The sequence below is a fragment of the Chlamydotis macqueenii genome, chromosome 4, assembly GCF_036417535.1.
Source record: "Chlamydotis macqueenii isolate bChlMac1 chromosome 4, bChlMac1.mat, whole genome shotgun sequence".
Classification (NCBI taxonomy): Eukaryota; Metazoa; Chordata; class Aves; order Otidiformes; family Otididae; genus Chlamydotis; species Chlamydotis macqueenii.
In genome coordinates this window covers 57,866,834-57,891,003 of record NC_141559.1, presented here as the reverse complement: position 1 = coordinate 57,891,003, position 24,170 = coordinate 57,866,834, and the positions used below count along the sequence as shown (strand labels likewise).

The following is a 24,170-nucleotide window of genomic DNA, read 5'->3' as shown; positions in this document are numbered from 1 at the left end:
ATTGCAGGTCCAGTAAAGGGTATGATTGCATTCTGCTGCCATAGCAAGAGGGCTCACCTGTATACTTAGCAAAAGTTTGTTTTTAAGGAAATAAGGGATGCACATTTATCTGCACAGCAAATGTGTCTACAAAAGAGATGTTGCAGTGCCACACTAATCTTTCTCTGTATCTAAGGAAGGATGTGGAAGAGAGGCTGCTTCCCAAAATCAGCAGGTATTCCAGTGCAGCCAGATGCAGAGCCATGTATCTTTGTGTGTTCCTTGACAAAGAATTACGTTGTGAAAATGGTAATGGGTTGCATCCAAAACAGATGACAGTTTAGTGACAGGACAGAGCTGAGGCAGTAGGAAACTTGATGGACCTCAGATTTGTCCTAGTTCTGCAATTACTGGGACAATACCTGTTAATTTCTGGATGTTCTCAAGAGAAAACTGGGAAAATACTTAGAAGAATAAAAATGATCTAGAAAACCCGTGAGTGTTTTAGCCAAGTCTGTGGCATTTCCTTGCCCAAAAGACCGGCAAAGACCTGACCACAGCCTGTGGGTTCCTCCACCATGGTGGAGAGCTGTTGAAGAGAGCAGATGAAGGAACCACAGGCTAATGCTGTGAAATTAAACTCGTTAGCAAAACTGAAAACTCACTTCTCCCTGGTGCTTCTCTAAATGTTATGGCCACTATCCCTTGTGCTCCTTATGTGAGTCTTAGATGAGACAGACTCTTAAATGTTTCACGTCCCTTTGTGGGTAATTGTGGACTGAGCACAATCTAGGAAGAAAAAGAAAGGCATCACTTTCTGGTCAGAAAGCAGCTACTGGACTTATTAAACAGCTGCTTTAATTACTCTATTAATTATAGACTCTGTATGTTAAGATTCATGGATCCAGAGGGAAGGTTAACCTCTGCAAAGTATCTTTTATTTAAATTTCGCTTGAGGCAGCCGTTCATCAGAAAAGACACACTGAAACACTTAAAAACATTGATAGCCATTCAGAGGTTTGGATTTTAATTTTAAAACTATAGTAATGAAGCATTCCACTTTGAAAGTAACACAGCTGGCTGATTGAATGTCATCTGAAATATAAACCCTTTAAAATATAAATCTATAATGGGAAACCTGTCAGACTTTTAATTACACTGCTGTAAAAAGCAGTAAGTGTTATCATACAACATTGCCATAACATGGAGCGGAAGTCAGAGGAATGCTTTTGCCAGCTGTTGCCGCAGAGAAGAGATCCTTTCCTAAACGGGGGCAAATTGGGGCTTGTCTTGCTTAGGCAATGTGCAGTCCTGCAATCATATCAATAAAGCTGCAAATTCTCAATGTCTCCGCATCTGATGGGCAGCGCAAGCTTTGTCTTAAGCCTTTGCAGCAAATTCAGGCCCTGAGCTAATACTCCGTGGGCCGCCTCGGCAAACCCTCTCCTTGTTGTGCCAATCACTCCTGTTGCCCTTTCTGTCTGAAAGCAGAGAAAGATTAGAGGGCGAGTGTGACAGGGGCCGACAGGCTGCTAAAAGCCTCTCCCGTGAGGACATGGAGAGCCCTAATGCGTACGTCGAAGCTGATACACTCTGTGCCCATGATCCATAACAGATTTCAGTAGGAGAGTCAGCACAGGTAAGGCTAGCTGATCTGAGTCTCCTGTCACCTTCTGTCACTACTTAACCACAATTAATTACCTTGTAGACACTTCTTTTTTTTAAAAAAAAAAACCTCTTTGAAAGTGTAGCACTGTAAGAGTAGCGTTTGCTGAAAAAGTGTCACTCACATCCACTAAAATATTAATATTTTACTTTTTAGCTGAAATAAAAATCATCAAACACAGTGTAGAAGTGCTTCTCCTTCTTTTTTTTTTTTTTTTTGTACAAATCCAGAGCAAAAAGCATTTCTACAGGGAAACTAACCTTACTAAGGTGTCATACAAAATCCTTTACAACGTTATGGTGGCCCTTAGTCGGCTTTTGGGCTACACACTCGTAGCCTCTGCAGTCCCCGGCAAGGCTCTGTGAATGGCTGGACACTAACACGTAGATTACTGACTCATATGTTGCCTGTGCTCCCAGCAGTCTTTCCTGTACCTCCCAGTAACAGGGAGAGTGGTGCTGGTGGGGAGCTGGGGCTGACAGCCCTTTCAGCTGACCATGGGCAGCTCAAGGTTATGGCTCGTCCGAGCCATGTGCCAGCATCCCACCGCACCTCAGCTGTGTATCAGCAGCCCATTGTACCTCAGCCACATGCCAGCAGCCCACCACACCTCCCAGCTCATGCTGGAAGGAAACTCAAAGGTAAAATTTAACAGTCTGAGCATGCAGGGATTAGCAAACTGGGGCAGCGTGATGGCATGAACCCACCACTCAGTCTAGATGTGGCCAATCGCCTTTAGCAGCAGGTAAGGGCTGTGTGGTTCCCTCTGTGGTTTCTCCATCTGTGCCTCAGTTTCCTCAACTTTTGTTGCTTTCTTGTGATCCACTGATGAGGTGTCTGTAAGTTTTTGGTAATATTTAGTATTCAGTGAATTTGGTTACATGAGTGAAGTGTAAGCATTCACATCTGGTCCTCTAATTAGAAGGAAAGGGGAAAAAAGTTTTACATCATCTTTGACACTTTCATTTTGTCTGCAATAATTTCTTAGCATTTACTTTCAGAAGGAAAAAAGAAAAAACACTTCAATACTGCCTTGGTTCAGATCACAGAACCCCTCAGAGGCCTAATGTACTCTGACTAAATTATTATTATTCATTGTTGTGTCTGACTTTAATGTTATTACAGTATTTTCATTACCCTTTTTCTCCTTGTGTTATACATTAGGCATATTATGTCTTAATTCAATGTTCAACGGCCAGAATATTTGAAATACAGTTTCCTCCTCTCATTTTGTTGCATTCTCTGATGTGTTGTATATTTATATAATTGTAATTTTTGACACGGTAACTAGATGTATTTTTTATTCTGTCAGGAAGCATACCATCTAAAATAAAGTGAACACAATCAGAATTTTCAAGCTGTGTCACTTTTTACAAAAAGGCAATGTGATACGACACTTGGTAACAAACGTCAGGCACTTCTGCAGAACTGCGATTAGATTCTCCTCTCCTTCTAGCTTTCCTCAGGTTGACCCAATTACAAAATACTTAATGTGAGTCAAATTTGTCCTCAGTCTGATTAAAGTTTCAAGACCACATCTTCTGATCATCTCTGTTTTTTTTCATGCTAAACTGGCTGACCTTTTTCTTCTTCTTACTAATAGGGTGCTGAGAAAATTTTGCTAATGAATGAATCTGGGGAACTGCAGGATCTCTTAAACAAAATTGAGGTAATCGTATTTCTGCAAATATATATAAGGAACATACATTTAATATAATTGAGATTTTTTTTTTACCAGTCCTTTTTCTTCTGTTATAAACTGATGATCCAAAATGCCTTTTTTTTTTTCTCTTTGAATGAATGACATCATAGCCCATTAAGTTTGAGAAAATGTGAATGGCGATAACATCAAACCAAAATGTCGATCTCTATTTTCTCTTGATTTGCCACAGCTGGAAAGGCAAGTCATTTTCCCTTTCCCATAACTTCTGACATCATCTTTGGTATTTAACCCTCACCATACCCTGGAGGAGCCAGACCTCGTGTAGATGCTGCACTGCATCTCTCTGCACTGTAGCAAATGCACTGGGAACATACACATCTGCATTCTGGTTAGACCTAAAGCTGGACATCTACAAAATCTGGGCAAATGCTGGAAGTTTCCAATTGCACCAGTTTGCACAAATGTCAAATTACAGGTTGTTATGCCTTTCTCAGGCTCTTAGTTTACCTTGTCTGTTCAAGTTCTGTGGGGCAAGTTTGCTTTTCTTTATGCGCAGTTGATGCACGCTCCCTGTGGACAACTGAAGTGCAGGTCTGCTCCCACACCTCTGCTGTAAACTAGGATCTCTAGTCATCACTGGTCATCACTTTTTTGTTGGTCTTTTGCTATTGGCTGCTCAAGGCATTTTCTGTTTTCCTTTGAATAACCTACAACAAAGTACATTTTGGGAAGACCTGCGTCATAATGTCTGGGTTATATGGATAGCTCTGTCCTTAGAAAAGGAATGTATTGCTATTAATTATCTTGTTATTTTGAAATCATTCCTAACCAAATTAAAATAACATATAAACTTCAGAAGTATATAACATCAACATTAAAAATAGATAATGAGGATATGATAGTTGTAAAAGGCACTGATGAAAGAGCAAAAGAAGCTACATCTAGTTGATTTAGCCCCAAGGTTTTTCCTTCTCTGCATTTAGCTAGACTACAACATATGCTTTCCTAACATGCTTTCAGTAACTCTTTGTACACCATACAACTTTGAGGTTATCACAAAATGAGTATCTCTTTTTGTGAAGCATGTTGGTGTCTTACAGACAGTCTCCTGCCTGAACTCCTCCAAAAGTTCCAGTCAGACAGAGCCAAAGGGTGTTTCACCTCTTTCTTTTTCAGGAGGTAGATTTAACCCTATCCAGCAAATTATGAAGTGCCTCGTCCCTTTGCAGTGCAGGTGGTACCTTCTGCATTTGTCTGGCCAGTTCCTTAACTCAGCAAAACTTTCCTTGCCTTGTGACTCAGTGTATGTATTTCTGTAGAAAATGCAGAAAGAACCTGCTGGCCATATTGAAGCATATTGAATAGCTAACCAGAAACCATTAAACAAATGTATACATATGATTAAAGCATGCAGCATTATTGTTGTCTGCCTAGAAAGGTTAGCTAATAAATCTCCTTAACGTTTTTCGTTACTTTGGAATTAAATGTCCCCAGATCCTGCTTTGAGGGGTCCTATAACTTTATTACCTAGCCTAATGTGTGTCCTAATCTTCGGACAAAGTATATTTAAAAGACAAACAATGCCACTACAGCAGGCTATGATAACTGCTTACTGAATACAAACACCTCTTCAAACATGGTGTTGCCTGTTGTTTTTTTTATTGCACAAATAGCTTTGCTGCAATCGCAAGAGGCAGTCAGGTTTCTTCATTGCTGAAGATGCAGAAAGTAGTTACACAAACTGTCATATGTTCAAGAAAGAAATGGCCATGGTTCAAGGAAGAGAGCTAAAGCAAATTTATTTTTTATTAATTCTCCGAACTGCCTGGAAAGGTAGTTATTTTCAAGCCTAACAAGCAATAAAGAATGTAAATATTAAAAATATTATTATCTTAAAATTTTGAGATTATTTGCAATAATGTCCCATGAAGTAAACCACCAACATAAACTAGGAAAGATATGGGCAATCCTGAGATAAAAGTAATGCTAATTTTACATTAAATACTTCCAAACATTGTCCTTAGAGTAGTTAATAGTAATAGGAGTTGTTTGCCCGGTGAAGGACAGCAAGTTTATGAGCTACAAGACAAAAAGAAAAAGTGCCTTTTGGTATGTTCATCTGAGTTGTCAATAGATGAATGCTATTATTAATGGTTTTGCAGAAATCTCTTCAGTTTTCTCGATTAAACTACAAGGAGGACTATATTATCTGTACATATTTTAGTATACTCTGGTAATTATTTGTGACTAATTTTTTAGTGGTGCATAATTCCTCAGTCTAACACTAGCAGGAATTGTATGGATTTTTGTTCTTCTTTTGTAAATAAATCTGTAAAGTCTTCACTCAACACTGCAATGTTAAAGCCCCATAACTGCACTGTGGTAAGTACCCAACATTGTGTACCTTTCATTTCTCTGATATAGAACTTTAAGGCAGTCATTAAACAAACTAGCAACATTTTTAGCAAGTGAAACTTAAAAATGTCTTTGAAATCTCTTTTGTGTTCTCCATTGTCTTTAATCCAGTACAAGACAGAGTAAAATTACTATTTTACTCAGGAATTAGGACAACTGAGGGAGCCCAAGCCTTGCTTGCAGCAATTTTCTCGAGGTATAACCGTTGAATATTGATGCTCTCTCCTCTTTACACTTAAAGCTTCAGCATTCTACACCCATAAATTTGAATACAACACTTATTTCCTCAAGCACTACTTGTCAGAAGCCATGACTTGCTTTTTGATATGATCAGCTCTAACTGTAATAGGAACAACATGTTCAGCATGAGCATGCAAATGCTAAAAGTCATAATATCTTAACATACAACATAGAAAATATACCGTCAACATAAACTGCCTGGCGTTCAGATTCAATCAATTGCAACACCTTCTAGAATTGATCTAGACCTAAACTACATCAGAGTAATGAATGCAAGCTGTCCTTTAGCTAGCTTTTTTTTTGGCACAGGCTACTAAGATATAACGTGACTGATGAACCTGCAGTGAGCCTCTCTGACCATTGCATATGGATCTAACCAAACAAAAAGGCAGATGTACTGGTCTTCCATGGTAGTATACCTGAGGATGGGGCGGTGGATATTTCTCAAGATAAGAACAAGAATGTATATTCTCAGCTGTCCTGGAGCCCTCACTGTCCTAGATCTTAAGGTGGTTAATAATACTTTTCTCTTTCTCACTTTCTTCTTCGAGCAGAGAGTCCAGCATCCTCATGAGTGCCCCTCTTGTGGGGGCTTTGGTTTCCTGCCGTGCTCAGCGTGCCATGGGAGCAAGATGTCTGTGTTTCGGAACTGCTTTACGGACTCATTCAAAGCCCTCAAGTGTACCGCCTGCAATGAGAATGGGCTGCAGCGCTGCAGGAGCTGCGCAGGTTAAGAATGGCATCTTCACATGTACAAACTGATTTTATGGTACTGCACCAGTTTGTAATACGATTTTTTAAAAAAAATAATCTGTTTATTCAATTCAGTCAATAAAAATCCATTTGCAGTATACCTCTGCTGGTTTCATCATTGAAGCCATTTAAACTTAAAGTCACTTATTGTAACATGAACTCTGAAATAAATTTTTCTACATTCTTTATAGAGAAATTTGCAGTCTGCAGGACTTATCATATTATCAGCCCTTTGGATGGGAAGTTTTCCCTTTTTCTATGTGTGATCATAAGCAATAGTATGTGTTTATGCTCCCAGAGTCCTGAGTCATGCCCTCAGGATTACAGCAGAATGAAACTTAACCTTCAGATTATTGAGTAGCAGCAGTTTACAAGATAGGTGAAATAAAGATTTTGTGATGTGGACTAGCCCAAGACCATTCCACTTAGCACTGCCCTGAAAAGTCACTGTGGCCAAATTCTGGCCTGAATTCTAAGTGGCAAGAAAGGAACACAAATATTTCTTAAAAGTCCCATGAATCACCTTTCTTTTTTAGTACTGCTTAAAGTTCAGTACTAAATTTACATTGTTAGACAAAGTTACATAAACATTTAAGATAGTAGCTGTTGAAAACCAGTGTTGTACTATCTCAGAGCTGGATGATCCTCCGTACCACAGTAGATCCTATTGCGATCAGGTGAGAACACCAGATAGTGTTATAAATTGCATAGAAATTCATTGTGGATAAGATTTCTGCTTTTTCAGCTTACCAAATGTTGTGGTTTGGTGGCTAGCCTGGCACGAGTGTTTTGGGGCATCTGTTCTCTCCAGAAGGGCCACTGGTCTACGTCCAGAAAACTCCAGGACTATACACAACTTTGTAAATTTTGGTGGCTTTCCACAAAACAAGCACAAAAGGATTAGTCAGCGGTTAGTCTGAATAAACTGTGGGCTATCCACATTGAATGTATTCCAGTTTGGAAGTGCATTAGCATTCATGCACTTCCACAGAGTACATTTTAACAGGGCACTTGAGTGGACCATCACCTTCTGCTTACATTCACCTGACACATCTTCCTCCTGTTTCTGCTGTCAGTCTGTACTAGCACAAGCAATGCAGAGGTTTAACAGCTTGTTGAAATTACTATTGTCTAGAAAAGGCTTCCATGGTAAGCATTTCATCCTACCCAAACTGCTGTAGCAAACCCTAAGCCATACCACTTCTTTCTCTTTGCCTCATTCCTTGTAAAGCTGCGGTGGCTGGAGTTTGGGTAAGTGCAATTGGCCTTACTAGAAGCTGCTTACTCTGGTGGGGAACCCCATTTCCCTTCCTTCTTACCCAAACAACCTTGCATAATTTGTCTGTGATGGGAAACTCAGCTTTCCTTTCAGTGTTTTGGGCACAGCACAGCTTTGGTATAAAGCAGGACAGCTACGGCTGCACAAAGCATGAGGTGCAAAGAAGCTCCTTCTGACAACATTTGTGTTTCCTGATACCTGACCTGAACCAGCAGAAATAACCTTTACTCCACCTCCATTCCACTTGCTACAACTAGAGGTGGTAGCTGGTGCTAAAGAGTTGGGCAAGTTGGGCTCTTATCTTTTTGAAGATTTGAATTGAAAGGACTTATGCATATTCTATGAGCTATTGAACTGAACGTGCTTGTAAGATCCTGCTGCTCCTGCAGCTTCTACAGTGAAGCTCAGAGGGAGTGTCTGAATCATCTGCATGGCATGAGAGAGATTAAATTTTCTACAAAGGCCATGCGCAATGCTTATCCTCATTTATACAATGGAACTGCAGATGTGCTTAACTTATTACTGCCTTGCTAAGGAGAAAAGAAAGAAAGTACAGTTCCCTTATTTTATTTAACACTGTCATGTAATCTCCATTTCTGCCTAATATTGCAGTCCAGACTGGTATTACAGGGAATGAAATGGAGCATAAAGGAGAATACTGATGCTTAGAATGTCATCATTTCTGATGCATGAAAACTTACCTTTTTTAGTTGTTAATATGCTATGGATCTAGGGATGAGCACATTCACAGTAGTGAATACCACGCTTCAGATGGCATAAACAAACATGCCCTTGATGGCAATTACTATTGATGAAAATGCCAGTGTATTTGTAATACTGTAATTCCACAGTCTTCACCCCTGAAAAGACATTTTGCTCGATGAGTTAGTCCATATCTTTCACTGAAGCACTCTGTGGTCAAATTACTATAACTCATCAAAATATGTTAAACACTTTCAGTGAAACAGAAAGTGTCCTTAATTGATGTGGAATAAGAGTTTGAGGCTGGTTTTCCCACCTCTCAGGCAATCAGAAAATGACTTCTCTTCAGAGCGAGACAAATACACTAAATGCAGTTCCTTTCCTGATTTATCTCCAGAGGCCACGCAAGAAACCTAGAGAGACTGTCCCAGCCTAGGCACTACCCTTCTAACAGAGGCACTTCACTCCTACAAGCAAAGATGAGGCAAAACTTCCTTAGTTTTCTTTTTAGAAGGAGAAACAATGAAAGCAAAAGGTCAGGCCTCTTTTTTTTTTCAGAGGGTTTTTATGAAAGATTAGAAGATAATAAAATAAAACACAGGATACGTAATGCTCACAAATAGAGCGTTCTTCAGATACTACATGTTTTTCAAGAAACATGTGACAAATTTACAATACTACAATAGTTCTTTTTCCTCTCTCATCAATTGAATTACCAGCTTTTCCTCTCCAGCTATATTTTCCTTCCAGCAGCCTGCATAAAAAAAAGAAAAAAAAGAAACCCCCCCCCTTTTTTTTTTTTACAAGAAGATGTTTTACTGCATGGATCACCATCTTTGCTAGGGTTTTAATCTGGCTTCTCAGCTTACTCCAACCAGCGTAGAAGCACTGAAGGTGACAGAATGACAACATCACTAAGTCAAACTCAGAGGCTAGTTCAGGCATATGACGTTTTCTGGTGTAAGAGGTGTAGCAGGCAGCTAGTAATACAACGTTTAAGCCAGCATGACAGCAGACAAGGGATGCAGCTGTCTTGTGATTTACACCAGTATTGCATCTTTACTTCCAAGGACTTAGCAGTGATCTTCTCTGATATGACAAATAAGACCCATCCAGCTGCACTGCTGTACTGGAAATGTTCTTTTTCTAAATGCATCAAGCTCCGCTCCTCTTGTTTCTGGCCCTTGTTGCTAAAGTGAGGTAAGGATCCAAGAAGATGTTCTCTGGCTGGTAGCTCAGCACGTTAACATATATGAGAACAAGTAACAGAAAATAAGGTAATCCTTGGGCTGCCTGCTTTGCAAAATAATCTTTTTCATCCTAAGAAAGAGAATGGCTTGGAGTTCTCAGTCCTGTAGCTCAGAGTATGCTTTCCAGTGGGCTATGTATCCTCCATACTGAGATGCTACAGCCATCAGGTGGCTTGGCTTTACCAGGATTCGTGTCCTAGGCTATGAGATGATGCAACTCATTCTAAGATTTTTCTATAAATTTCATTTTTTATTTTTTTTTCCTGTGCTCTAGCTACTGCTTACTTCCTTGAAAAAGAACTTAAAAGTAGAGACTAAAATGCTGCAGGGAGCTGGCTCCCACACCAGGACCATCTGAGGTCTCCCATGCTTGAAACTTCATGGGTAAACGCAAACCTTCTTGTGGCAAAGGCTCCTACTGACAGACAAATAAAGGTATTGTTTCAGGTATAAGCAGCAAAGACGCTGTGACTATTGCTCTGGAGATTGTATGTGTCACTCTAACTGGCTAGACAAATATGGTGTTGCAGTATATAATGACCTGCAGAATACATGTGCTTTGGTGACTTCATGATGCTTTTGAAAGAAGGTGGCTTTGGAACTAACTTTTTGAAATAAGAAGTGTATATAGAACAGAGGAGGAAATGAAGCAGAGTAAGAAAGAAAAAGCTACACTGCTACATTTTCTGCTTAATTTTTGGAAAGGGAATAACTGCCCGTTGTCAGGTAGAGAAAGGAGTATATGAGTACTTTGTAAAACAAAGTCAAATGCTGATGTTGTAGGGACTAGCAATCCTTGAATTCACACTTGGCATGAGTTCTCTGCAGAAGTCAGATGGCTGTCCAACATCTATAGACATTCCCTCAAGTGAGTTCAGACCCATCTGCGAAGAACAAGTACTCTGAGAAGTTATGTATGTAAATTTTCAGTGACCAGGAGCTTCTTTTAAACTTTCTTTTCTCCCTGCCTGCTTGAAGTTTGGCTTCAATGTTGCAAGAGCAAGTTTTCCTCTATGAGTTTTGACTTAAAATCTTCTTCTTCTCGTCCTGTCATTAATATTGATCTGGTGAATTTAAAGAAAGAGATAAATGTCCTTAAAGCATTTGGCACTTCTTTCCAAGTAAAAAGCCATGCCATACTGAATAAAAGAATTATATTTTAAATTTAAATAGATGATCTCACATTGTCAAACCTACAGGTTGGAATCTGAGCATATGACTGGTTTTCTCCATAGAGGATTTTACTGTTCATAAGAGCAGACCGTAAGTAAATTTGTTACTCTAAATAGGCAGGAACAATTGAAGAAGAGTGTTTATCCTCCTCACTTTGTTTCCTTAGTAATAAGAATGGGGTATTTCAGAGTAACATGTTTCTCACTTGCACTGTTTAAGAGCCTAGAGATTATGATTTTTATTTAATCTTATGCTATTTAATAAACATTTTTGGTTTTGCTCTGTTGGGGAGTAGCTTACTTTTTAAACACACCAATGGGTCTTCTTTCACTGTGGGAAAAATCCAGCCATTTTTAATGAGAAATAATGCATCTGGGAATTGATTTGCATTCAGTCTCTAGTTATTTCCTTGCTGTACTCTATCTAAAGATACATAAAACCAGAGAGACTATCTTACTTGTCAGCAGCCTACTGTAATAAAATATTTTATATTAATTTGGAATTATGAGAGTTTCTGTAGGCAATGCTGCATAAACAAGCTTTGCCTTTTAATTCATATCTGAAAACTATATCAGGCATAGATCTTTCTGACCTCCATACTCAATTCTAAAGTTTGCTGATCTCGAACACAGTTGTTTCAAATACATGAGAATTATTCTAGTGACTGAAATACTTGTTAGATTGGATCTAGCCTATCTTTCCTTTACAAGTGAAGTACCGTGAAATACAGAGTTACAAAATTAACACTATATAGTGTATAGTATAAAAGCCTCTTTTAAAATAAGAATAGGGTGTATCTTGAAACCCTCCAAGATGTCCACTTGCTCTGTGAGTGAATTTGCCACACTTGGGAACTCATAATTATGAATGAAAAGAATCTGATAGATCTTGAAACAAGAGAAGTGAATTCTGCTGTAAGTAAATATATATTGGAAGAAAACTTATTACTTTTGAATTCAGTGTCATGTGAAAAAAAGTTACAAAAAAATTCTTGACAGTTTTGTTCTTTTTATTAATGAAAACAAGAAATGAAGTTTACTGAGCTGAGTCTTACTATTTCCATGAGTAAACACATAATGAAAGACACTTCGGGTACTTTTCCTAGCTATTGCCTTTGTATTATTACACTAAAATTAATTTTATTCACTTAGCCTGAGATACATTATTTGACCAAAAAAGCATTCAATAGGAAATATTTATGCCCTAAATAATTTAGGAAGGAGAAGAATTTAGACTAGTTAGCTTACTTCAAATAATTTAGAGAAGTAAAGGACATCGTAATCCAACAGTCATTTGAAAAATAAAAATTATTAGAAACAAATCTTTATGTTTAATCCTATTTTTCTTACTTCTTCCGTTAATTTGCCTAGGGATGATTAATCAGGAAATAATTTCATTAGAAGGAAATGGCTGTGAAAAAACTTGCAGCTTAAGCTTCTTCTAGCTTATCAGCTACATTGAAAAATTGGTTTCAAATGAGTGAAAAGATTTATGAAATCCAATAAGTTTTCCACTCAAGAAAAGCCACACTGCAAGAAGACGTATACTCCCTGTCTCTCTTTGAGGCCTCATATTTTTTCCACTGATGGAAGGAACATTTTAGTGAAAACAAAGGTTTATTTAAAAGAAAAAAAACCCCCAACAATCAGTCATTAAGTCCAACAAAAATCATTGTCCTTTAGTAACCTGGAATTTGAAAGTATATAAAAGAAATATACTGCAGAGTAGTGTTCTCTGGTGGCTGACAGAGAGTTATATTTTGATCTGGAGAAAAAAACTTGTGGTGGCTACACTAAATAAGCAAGGATCTTATGACCAGTCAGAAGGGTTGACTACAAGTTCTTATTTTTATTATTGGTCATGATCAGCTCAAAATAGGCAAATAGTGATCAATAAAAAGTCATCAAAAGTCATCATTTAAATTTGAACACTGATCAAATTACCACTTAAAAGCTGTTATTTTACTTTATAGAATTAAATCTGGTGGATGCATTTTTGTCTGTCAGATATGAGAAAAATTATTTTCTGATCTCAACTCAGCTAAATGACAAATGAGTGAGGATGACAAATCTACAAATTATCATCTGAATCTGAGTACTCTCTGAGCTAACTCCCAGCACCAACTTTATGCTATTTTCATTTGGGGCTCTGCCCCTGATTTGGGCCGATGTCTGAGACTGAAGAACATCGAGACTGTATCTTACCCACAAAGTTCGTTTGCACATTAATTTTCCCCATCATATGATAAGTGAGAATAGCACACAGGACAGAGATGTTGTACTCCAGCAAAAAGCCTCCAGACCTGTGGGATGATGTTTTTATGTTAAACCTTATGCATCAATAGAGCCGCACCGGCAACACGTTTTTATGCTGCTTCAGGGATTCAATCAGACAGACAGGACATAAGATCAATACCTCAGTCTGCAAAATTAAAGAACTCAGTAAAAACTTGTCTTTTTTTTTTTTAATATAAGCACAAAAATAAACAGTCATCATCATTACTCATATATTTGAGATATTGCAATCATTGTTTTTAGTATTATAGGATAATCATACTGTCTTTCAGTACAGCTTGATGGAAATAGCAGATGCTGATAAGTTTCCTTCTTATCATAGTTACAGAATAAAATTTACTGGAGTACTACCAAACCACAGAAATGTACTTTTAAACTTAAGTAGAATATTATTATTCCCTCCATCAGTTAGGATCTCAGGAGAAGCAAGACTAACTAAAGCAAGACTAAGAGACAAACATATCAGAAAGTTTAGTCTGTAATCCTCTTCCTCAGTGTTTTAGAGAGACTCATTAACACGCCTTCTATGGGATGCAGAGTTTCACAACAGAGTTCCTTGCTATTTGACGTCCTATTCTTGCAATACCCTCTGGCAGCGCACTCAGTGCATTGAGATGAATGTTGCTGTCCTACCTTTTTCTATGTCCCACATTCTTTTACCAGTTTGGGACACAATAATCCTAATTTTTTTTTCAGTCTTTTCTCGCATTCCCAACCAAATATTTGAATCCTGTGTCAAAGAAAACAAGAAAATCCTTTCCTCTTCTTATAGCCATCATATCTGCTGTTCCAGAACAGCAGATGAGCACTATGGTTTGAAAAACCCTATAATCATAGAATCATAGAATGGTTAGGGTTGGAAGGGACCTTCAAAGGTCATCTAGTCCAACCCCCCTGCAAGGAGCAGGGACATCCCTGACTAGGTCAGGTTGCTCAGAGCCTCATCCAGCCTGGCCTTGAACGTTTCCAGGGATGGGGCCTCCACCACCTTTCTGGGCAACCTGTTCCAGTGTTCTACAACTCGCATTGTAAAAAATTTTTTCCTAATTTCTGATCTAAATCTACCCCACTCTATTTTAAAACCATTACCTCTCGTCCTATCGCAACAGGCCCTACTAAACAGCCTTTCCCCATCTTTCTTGTAGGCCCCCTTGAGGTACTGGAAGACCGCTATCAGGTCTCCCTGGAGCCTCCTCTTCTCCAGGCTGAACAGCCCCAACTCTCTCAGCCTGTCCTCATAAGAGAGGTGCTCCAGCCCTTTTATCATCTTCGTGGCCCTCCTCTGGACCCTTTCCAACTGGTCCATGTCCTTCTTGTGTTGGGGGCTCCAGAACTTGACACAGTACTCCAGGTGGGGTCTCACCAGGGCAGAGTAGAGGGGGAGAATCACCTCCCTCGACCTGCTGGCCACGCTCCTCTTGATGCAGCCCAGGATGTGGTTGGCCTTCTGGGCCGCAAGGGCGCATTGCCTGCTCATGTTAAGCTTCTCATCCACCAGCACTCCCAAATCCTTCTCTTCAGGGCTGCTCTCAATCCATTCCCCGCCCAGCCTGTATTTGTGCCTAGGATTGCCATGACCCAGGTGCAGGACCTTGCACTTGGCCTGGTTGAACTTCATGAGGTTGGCACAGGCCCACCTCTCCAGCCTGTCAAGGTCCCTCTGGATGGCATCCCTCCCTTCCAGCGTGTCAACGGCACCACACAACTTGGTGTCATCAGCGAACTTGCTGAGGGTGCACTCTATCCCACTGTCCATGTCGCCGACAAAGATGTTGAACAGGGCCGGGCCCAGCATGGACCCCTGAGGGACGCCACTTGTGACCGGTCTCCACATGGACATTGAGCCATTGACCACCACTCTCTGAGTGCGGCCATCCAGCCAACTCCTTATCCACCGAGTGGTCCGTCCATCAAACCCATGTCTCTCTAGTTTAGAGAGAAGGATGTCATGCGGGACAGTGTCAAAAGCTTTGCACAAGTCCAGGTAGATGATGTCAGTTGCTCGTCCCTTGTCCACCGATGCCGTCACCCCGTCATAGAAGGCCACCAAATTGGTCAGGCACGATCTGCCCTTGGTGAAGCCATGTTGGCTGTCACCAACCACCTCCTTGCTCTCCATCTGCCTTAGCATGGTTTCCAGGAGAATCTGCTCCATGACCTTGCCAGGCACAGAGGTGAGTCTGACCGGCCTGTAGTTACCTGGGTCTTCCTTATTCCCCTTTTTAAAAATGGGGGTTATGTTCCCCCTCTTCCAGTCATCGGGGACCTCACCAGACCGCCACGACTTCTCAAATATGATGGCCAGTGGCTTGGCAACTTCATCCGCCAGTTCCATCCCGAGGATGGATCTAATCAGGACCCATGGACTTGTGCACCTTCAGGTTCCTTAGATGATCCCGAACCTGCTCTTCGAGTACAATGGGCAGTTCTTCATTCTTGCAGTCCCTGCTTGCACCTTCTACAGCTTGGGTGGTGGGACAGGAACTCTTGTCGGTGAAGACTGAGGCAAAAAAGTCATTGAGAACCTCAGCCTTCTCCATGTCCTGGGTAACCAGGACACCAGTTCCCTTCCGGAGGGGGCCTACATTTACCCTGGACTTTCTTTTGTCCCCTACATACCTATAAAAGCTCTTTTGGTTGCATTTTATAACCCTGGCCAGATTCAGTTCTGCCAGGGCTTTGGCCTTCCTTACCTGATCCCTGGCCACTCGCGCAGCCTCTTTGTAGTCCTCCCAGGCTACCTGTCCCCATTTCCACCCTCTATAGGCTTCCTTTTTCACTTTCAGTTGGTCCAGGAGCTCCTTGCTCATCCACGCCGGCCTCCTGGCCTTTTTGCCCGACTTGTTTTTCATCGGGATGCACTTCTGCTGAGCTTGGAGGAGGTGCTCCTTGAATATGGACCAACTTTCCTGGGCCCCTCTTCCCTCCAGGGCCGCCTCCCATGGCACTTGGCCCATCAGGTCCCTGAAGAGGCTGAAGTCCGCCTTCCTGAAGTCTAGGGCAGAGAGCTTGCCGTGTATTTTCCTTGCTGCCCCGTGGATCTTGAACTCCACCATGTCATGGTCGCTGCAGCCAAGGCTGTCCTTTAGTTTCACATCCCCGACCAGTCCCTCCCTGTTGGTGAGCACAAGGTCGAGCATGGCACCCCTCCTTGTCGGCTCCTCTATCGCCTGCAGGAGGAAGTTGTCATCCACGCATTCCAGGAACCTCCTGGACTGCCTGTGCCCTGCCGTGTTGTCTCTCCAACAGATGTCAGGGTGGTTGAAGTCCCCCATGAGGACCAGGGCCACATTTATTTTCCACTCCTTTATCAGGTCTATGGTGGCAATAAGTCTTTCCTACTTACTTGCAGCCTACACTTCTTGCAGAGAATCTAATGCTCAATAATGCCAAGTATGTCATGCTTACCTTCAGCCAACTTGGTATATCTACTTACTGTAGGATTTATAGCCTCATGGCCTGGCCACAAATCCTATTGTCCTGTCTTGGAGCTTTCCTACTATTCGTCTTTGCCGTGCTATAACTTATGTCCCAGAATACCTCACTTTACCAGAACTTGATTTTAGAATTTGATCACAGATTCACTGATTTCATCTTCTCTCCCTTAAACAGTTTACCTGTCCTGCTTAATAAAGGTAGTTTATTCCACTCTGTTCTTTTAAATCCTCAGTTGGCCTTAGCCTTTGTCCTCCACTGGTCCTGACAGCCACCTTGAGTGGGGCTATTAACCTCCTGTAACCAATTGTCTTCATCCAATGTATAGCTGCAGATAAACAGCATAAAGCCAAGGCAGTTAATTTTTTTTTTTTTGCTTATCTTCATAGTGAGCTTTGTTTCCAAGAATTTTACTAAATTCCCAAAGAACTTATTCCCCAACATGGCATTTCCTATTGATAATTACAGTAATAATTACACGTCGATAACAGACTTCTTGACTGTGAATCTGAAACTATTTCATAAAGAGTGAAAATCAGCACAGAAAATCTGAGTGACAAGTCAGGTTTAACATCCCTCTTTTAACACCCCTTCTTGCTTCAGAGGCACTGATGAAGAGAAAATTAATCTGAATCTCCAGACAAAAGAAATCTTTGCTGATGTCTAGATTCATGTAGATGTTATCAAGCAGAAATTGGAATACACTAAGTCTTCTCCTCCTAAAAAAAATTCTTTGAAGTACTTTTCCTTTTTTTTTAAGTACAAAGATTTTCCAAAAGCTTTATATCTGAAAAACTAGCAATTTCTTACCTTCCTTCTTTCCTTGTTCAGATGATGTTGTTAGATACCTAGAAATAATTAAACTATTAAACACAACTATAACATTTCTGATTTAACTTTTAAAATCTGATTGTGTATAAAAATGAAATATATTGTAAACTACATCAAAAAATTCAGCTTCCTATTGTAAATTTGCTATCTAACACTGAGCAATAGATTCACTGTCATCACTGTTCATTAGAGACAGATGTCAATAGTGACATGCTGGTAGTAAATTTGGGAACATTTAAAAATCTTTATCAATATTTGATTCTTTGACATTAAAGTTCTATTAATACTTTCACCATTCATTACATTCTGAGTGTCGTTTACATGACAGCTCAAAAGGATCATATCATGTCTGCAGAAGCAAGGATTTATGTTGCATATGAAGAAAGGTCATAGTAAGTTTTTGGAAAACTTTCAGTTTTGAGCATTTGCGCTTAGTGATACTTTCTTCTCCCATAACCTGCAATTGAAACTGGCTGCAAATATTTTGCAATTTCACACAGACATATAAGAATTCTAATTCTGTTTCTATTGACCAAATGCTGGAAAATGTCTTTTCCATGAAGGACCAATGTTACCTTAATTGCAAGAGAATGAGCTTAATGATGACACATGCATTAGCTGGATAACTTATCCAATTAAAGGAAAAATAACAACTACCACTTCATGGATGAGACAGTTTATGTGTTTTGCTATTAAATGAAACCAACCAAATTAAGATTATTAACTAACTACATTTTACCTCCCTACTCTTATGTACTTTTATTTTAGAGGTTGATATGTGTGCAATCTGTTCAGAATGTTTTCTTTCATTTCAAGGGAGATTATGGAAAAACAGAGGTATTTTTTTTTTACAAGTGGCATCAGTTACTGGCTAAAAACCAACATAGCTAAAACCAAAATCTGGAATAATAAAGCCCCATTTTTATTCCTTTGTTTCTGAAGAAAAAAATATAAAACCTTGTCCCATTGTCCTCAGCAATTTGCTTTGCCAATCTCACAATACCATTTGGCATTCTTATTTTTACTGCAAAATTCTCAGAGGGAGGCCCAAAGCTGTGTTTGAAAGAACGTTTTCCCAGGACAACACTTAATGACTTCCCCTAGACTTTATCAGACAAGACCAGTTCAGGTTCTTCACTAGCATTTTCGGTCCTGTATGAGATATGGTGAAAGGCTGTAGCAGTTCAACAGAGGCTTTGGATATCACGTTGCATCCCATGTACAACCATGCCTTCTCCAGTCCGCTTGTGGGATGACACAGAGAGTAAGTGTCTTGGATGCTGTAGCAACTACGCTGCCACTCCTAATGTACCTCCACAAATTTCCCAAAATCTGTGCCATAACCAGGAAAACATATGCCAGATCTTAGATAATGCTTCTGTGTTTCATAAACCACACTTGACTACCTGTCATTTTACTCAACCTAAAGATGATTATCATGATTTTTTGTTACAGTTTTGAAGTAATTCTTCCTTTAGCATTTTACTTTATATGATCTGTTTTAAGCTTAGAAATTCTTACTGGTAAGTGTGTAGAGATCTATGGCTAATACAAAGTATTTCAAATAAGATACAAACATTTCTGTTCACACTTTGAAATACAAAGGAAATGTAAAAGCTATCTTAAGCATTCCGTTTAGAATGAAAGACTGGATTCTCCAATTTCATTTTCTTGGTAACAACTGCATTACAGAAAAACTGAGAATAATATTGTCTATTTAAAATATACATTTAATCAGTAGCAGTGTGCATATTTAGTAATTAACAGATGTCTAGTAATTACATTACATGCTGGAATAAGAAGTCTATTCTGTCACTGCAGTTCAGTGTGGCATAAAAAAGCTAACGTGAACTCATTTAAAATGTTCTAATACCTAAGTGATCAATAGCACAGTGAGTGCAGACAACCTAACTCTATCAACTTAGGTCATATATTATAGAATATAGCCCAGTATTAATACCTTCACAGAGGTGTGTGTATATACATATAAATATCTTTATCTTTCATTTTATTCAAATAAGAGTTATATATATCCTTCTCTGACTCCCACTCCATCAATTTTAGATACTACAACCCAGAAATAACACCTGAATTTGAAAACTTATTTCACTTCTGGGAAAATTCCACTACTTCAGACCCCAGATCCCAGCAAAACAGCTGGGTAAAACTAAGAATTTCTTATTCTTTTGTTCTCATATGCTAAGAGCTGTTCAGGGACTGCTGGTTTTTAATGACCTGTTTACTTATTGAAAGACACTGAGTGCCTCCCCACCATCTCTCCATCAAAGATGTACATGGCAGAACATTATGAGCATGTCTGGACCTGACTTTGGGGATCCCTCCAAAACTTCCTTCAACATCGGATGCAAGATCTGTCCTAACAGTGGTTTGAAAGTGTGACACTATGCACAAGTGAAGCCTGTCCTCTAAGATATGGCTTGTCATATGCCTGGCACATGCTTGTTATCACTATTGTCTGCGTGTAATGAACACAGGCAGTGATGTTCTGCTATATGATCTAACGATATATGCAACAGAAGCCTGGAGGAAGAGTTTTCATTTCTTATATAACTTGTATCTCATAAAAAGAACCAGGTTTTCAACAGACAGCTCCTGCTCTAGGTCTGAAATAAAAGCAACTAATTTCAGAACTAAATATGAGTTGAAACCAATTGTTTCAGGTTTCTTTATACACGCATCAGTTAGATCAGAGGTATCTGGTTTCTGAGGAGTGGAGGCAGCACCAGGAGGTGAAAGAGTGGGGAAGGAATAGGAAAGGGTGAGATGGTAAATGTGGTTATCTCTCAGGGGCAAGAGAGAGACAAGTAGCACATAACCTGCTACGGACACAGACAGGAACAAGGGATAATTTAATATGGCATGGAAACAGTATTACTTTTTACTTGATAGTTTTGGTGTCCAGTAGAGTTATGAATTTTAAATTACAAGTTTGTCTTCATAAGGCGTTTTACAGATTTTTCTTGAGGATCAGGATACAACTCAGTCTCCATTGCAGTAGAATTGATTAGATTCTCTTTTTGTTTCAAAAAGCAAGGAGGTAAACTGGAAAACTTGTATGCTTGCAGTGCTTGAATTCCGCAAGCACAGTCAGGGTGATTTATTCTGAATCATACACATTCACGGAAGTTGTAGGACAATCCTTTCTGAAAGGTCCCATGTTCAGCCACTCACTCACCTCTAGTGCTCTCTGATAACACCCCACCTATTAAATGTCTTAATGCCAATTCTTACACATGAGAAAGATTATACCAATTCAACACTTAAATTAGTGAAATTTAGGTGGTTAAGTAAATTTTAACAGGAAATTGTGCTTACCCATAAAAAGCAGAAACTACATGTTTAGTTGATATCTTTAAAATAACCACAAATACAAATCTCTCCACAAATGCATATGTCCTCATTAGTCACTTAATTTTAGTTTTTTGCTACATTCAAGACAAGTTTGAAAGAACCAATAAATTATTGTCCTAAAATCATGCTTTTTCAAACATTTCCCACATGTTTAGCTGGATGCTTTACAGCCTTTCAGTCACTGCACAAAGGACAGACTCTTCACTGCATTTCTGCTCTTCTATCCATATTTATCTCATCTGAAGGACAAGGGGAATACGCAAACTGTTTTTTCGTCCAGTGGGTTCTCAGAGGCACAATCTGAGAGTGTCGTACATAGACCACACATGTTCTCTCTGCAGCCCTGGAAGGCTCCTTGCTACATTTTACTATGTCTGCTAACTTCTCAGATTTTCTTTCTATTGAGGAAAATCTTCAGTAATTTTCTTTATTTTATAACAAAGAACCTTGAGTTGTTCACAGAGATCTGGGTTTTTCTGTTATTGAAATAAAAGAAAAGGAAACAGCTACCGTTCTGGTTTGAGCTGAGGGAGAATAACTTCACACAGACTTATTATTACTTGGATAGGGAGTTACATGAAATTTTCAGTTTACATCTATTTTGTTTGCTGGAAATTTTTGCATTCTGGAAAGCAACTGCTCATCTTGCTACTTGGAACAGCATCCCTCTGAAGTAGACAATGAAAGTTGAATCTTATCCCTCGGCTTTTTTGGCCAGTTCCTTTTAGATATTCTTGATTTGTCTCTAATTTCTACTGTGTCAGTAATCTAGCTGAGATAATTAAATAAGGAAAATCTGTGTGTCCTATATAAAAGTTCTATGAAGCAATGGTTAAATACCTAATGATTAGAAATAGTGAAAAGGTATTTTAGTACAAAGCATTACTGGAATCACTGTCTCCTACTGTAAGCGATGAGGGATTTTTTCTTTCCTTTAGAATTAACTGATTTTTTTTTTAATAGCAAGGAAAATTAACCCGATTAAATCTATCAGAGCCTTGTAACAAATGGAAATTTCTGTCTCAGTCCAAAGTCAATGATCATATTAAATGTACATTGAAACTAATAGCAATCCCAAAAATGGTATTTAAGTAGTGCTGATGTGTAACTTCACTAAAGAAGTCAGATAGCTCTCTAATGACACTGTGGTCTCATGTTGCCTGTAATAAAGAAAGAATGAGTTGACTTGTACTCGTGAGCATTAACTGTGAATGTCCTTGCTGTGAATTTATTATATTCCCTTTTTTTTTTTTCCTCTCCTATGATATTGGAACTGATCACCATCCAGTACAAAGACATTTATAATAGCTACACTAAAAGCCATGTCCTTTCTTCTTAATATAACATAATTTAGGCATGAATTATTTTTCTGGGGAGCAAAAGGACTGAGCAGAATAGCCCTAATCCAGAGTAGTCTGTTACTCAAACCAGAGTAGACAGTGAAACTGTGAGACCTATAATGGGAAAAAATAGTGATACATATTACTGTAGTGTTTCTTACTTACGCCATGTGCCTTTTATGGAGCTTCTAGCAAGTTTAGGATTTTTAGCACTCTACCTTCTGCTGCAAACTGTTCTTTGTAGTACTGAAGGAGATCCTTTACAGCAATTGAACTCATAAATGCATCTTTAGGATAGATTTTTAGAAGTACTGATTTCTTTTAAAAAAGCAAGGATTTGAGACTGTACACAGCCATAAGTGTAGACAGGACAGAGACTGAGCAGAAATGTTGCCTAGATATATTTCAAGTTATTTGATCTGTAGATAGTAATTTGTAGTTCTATTTTTACTTCATTGGGAAAGGTCAGGAAATCCTGAAAAATATTGCTGGAAAATGGCAGACTGCCAATAGTAATCAAGCAAAGAGGACATGTCTTCCTGATTGAATGCAACGGAAATTATGGCACAGTAAAAGGGATGTTGAAGGACTTTTAAAGCAATCCTAAAGAAATCGGTATTAGAAACAGAGAAGCAGAAGTGTTATTTAATTCTAGGGAAAGTAGAGATACCTTTGAGAAATAAAGAGCAGCTTCTCTCTAACCTCACTCAATGATATATCTATTGAAATTATGTAAATAAGAGGGAAATTGTTGTAGATGAGAAGTATGGTGAATAGGACTGAATAGGCAGTAAAACCACTCTTATTTTGAACAAGATGTTGATTTCCTTAGGATTTTAAGTTCCTGCTGAAAAGTAGATGCTGGTTGTTAAGGTACCACTCGTAGTCCAGGGGTTTACTCACTCCAATTTAAGCTGCTCTAAGCTCATGACTTAAGTGCATATCATGTATCACAAGAGATCAGCTAGATGAGTTGCCTGAATTTTAACAATGTGGTGGAAGAAACCCTGTTTGGGTTCCTGGTGACTCAGTGCAATAGCTTAAATGCCAAAGCTACTCAAATATTTCTTAACATCCTTTGGCCCTAAATCCATATATTTTTCTCAGAAGATACTTTCTGCTTAGATCTCTCACACCTCATGTCACACGTGGCCATAGTATCTGCACTGACAGCAGGCGATGGCTTATTATGTTACCCAGTATATCAATCTGAAATTTGACACAAGGGAACTATGTAACCTCTGCAATATGACACACGTTGGAACCATTATGTCAGCAGCTCATGATCTCTGTGGAAGGTGAATAAAATATTGACTGTCAAAAAAAAAAAAAAATGCTGAAGCTGGTCTCAGTTTGGAAGGTACCTTGACAACTTTGACACACATTTATTATAGACTTGGAAGTCAACACGTACATTTTAGGACATATTAGGGATGTGGATAGGTTTTCATCCTGAGAGATAAGACGATACCAATCAGGGAATGAGGATAAATAATTTGTCTATTGCTAAATCCCTGAAAAAAATGTGAAAGAACCAGGTTTTCAGAATAAAGTCTACTTTTTCCCATTTTGAACTGAGGAATAATAATAAACAAATTGATAGGATTTTATTAGTAAGGCAATATAAGAAATTGGTTGCTCAAGGGGAAAAGTGGAGCATATATATTCCACCACTAATTCCAAAAGATCAAATTTCATTTTGGAATTAGAATGACAGTTTGCAATATACTGCATATGTTAACAGGCTTGAAGAAAGTGAAAAATAAAAAAAACCCAAA

The 24,170-nt window shown here is 39.1% G+C and overlaps 1 protein-coding gene across 2 annotated transcripts in view; it reads left to right on the top strand.

The window, feature by feature from the left end:
- Positions 1-6,697, top strand: part of GRXCR1 (glutaredoxin and cysteine rich domain containing 1) — a 41,060-nt gene extending 34,363 nt beyond the window's left edge. For both annotated transcript variants that reach the window (XM_086747576.1, XM_010126556.2), the window contains exons 3-4: positions 3,249-3,314; positions 6,518-6,697. In XM_086747576.1, the coding sequence (XP_086603702.1) occupies positions 3,249-3,314; positions 6,518-6,697 (246 nt within the window). The remainder of the gene's footprint in view (positions 1-3,248; positions 3,315-6,517) is intronic.
- Positions 6,698-24,170: the final 17,473 nt, after the last annotated feature.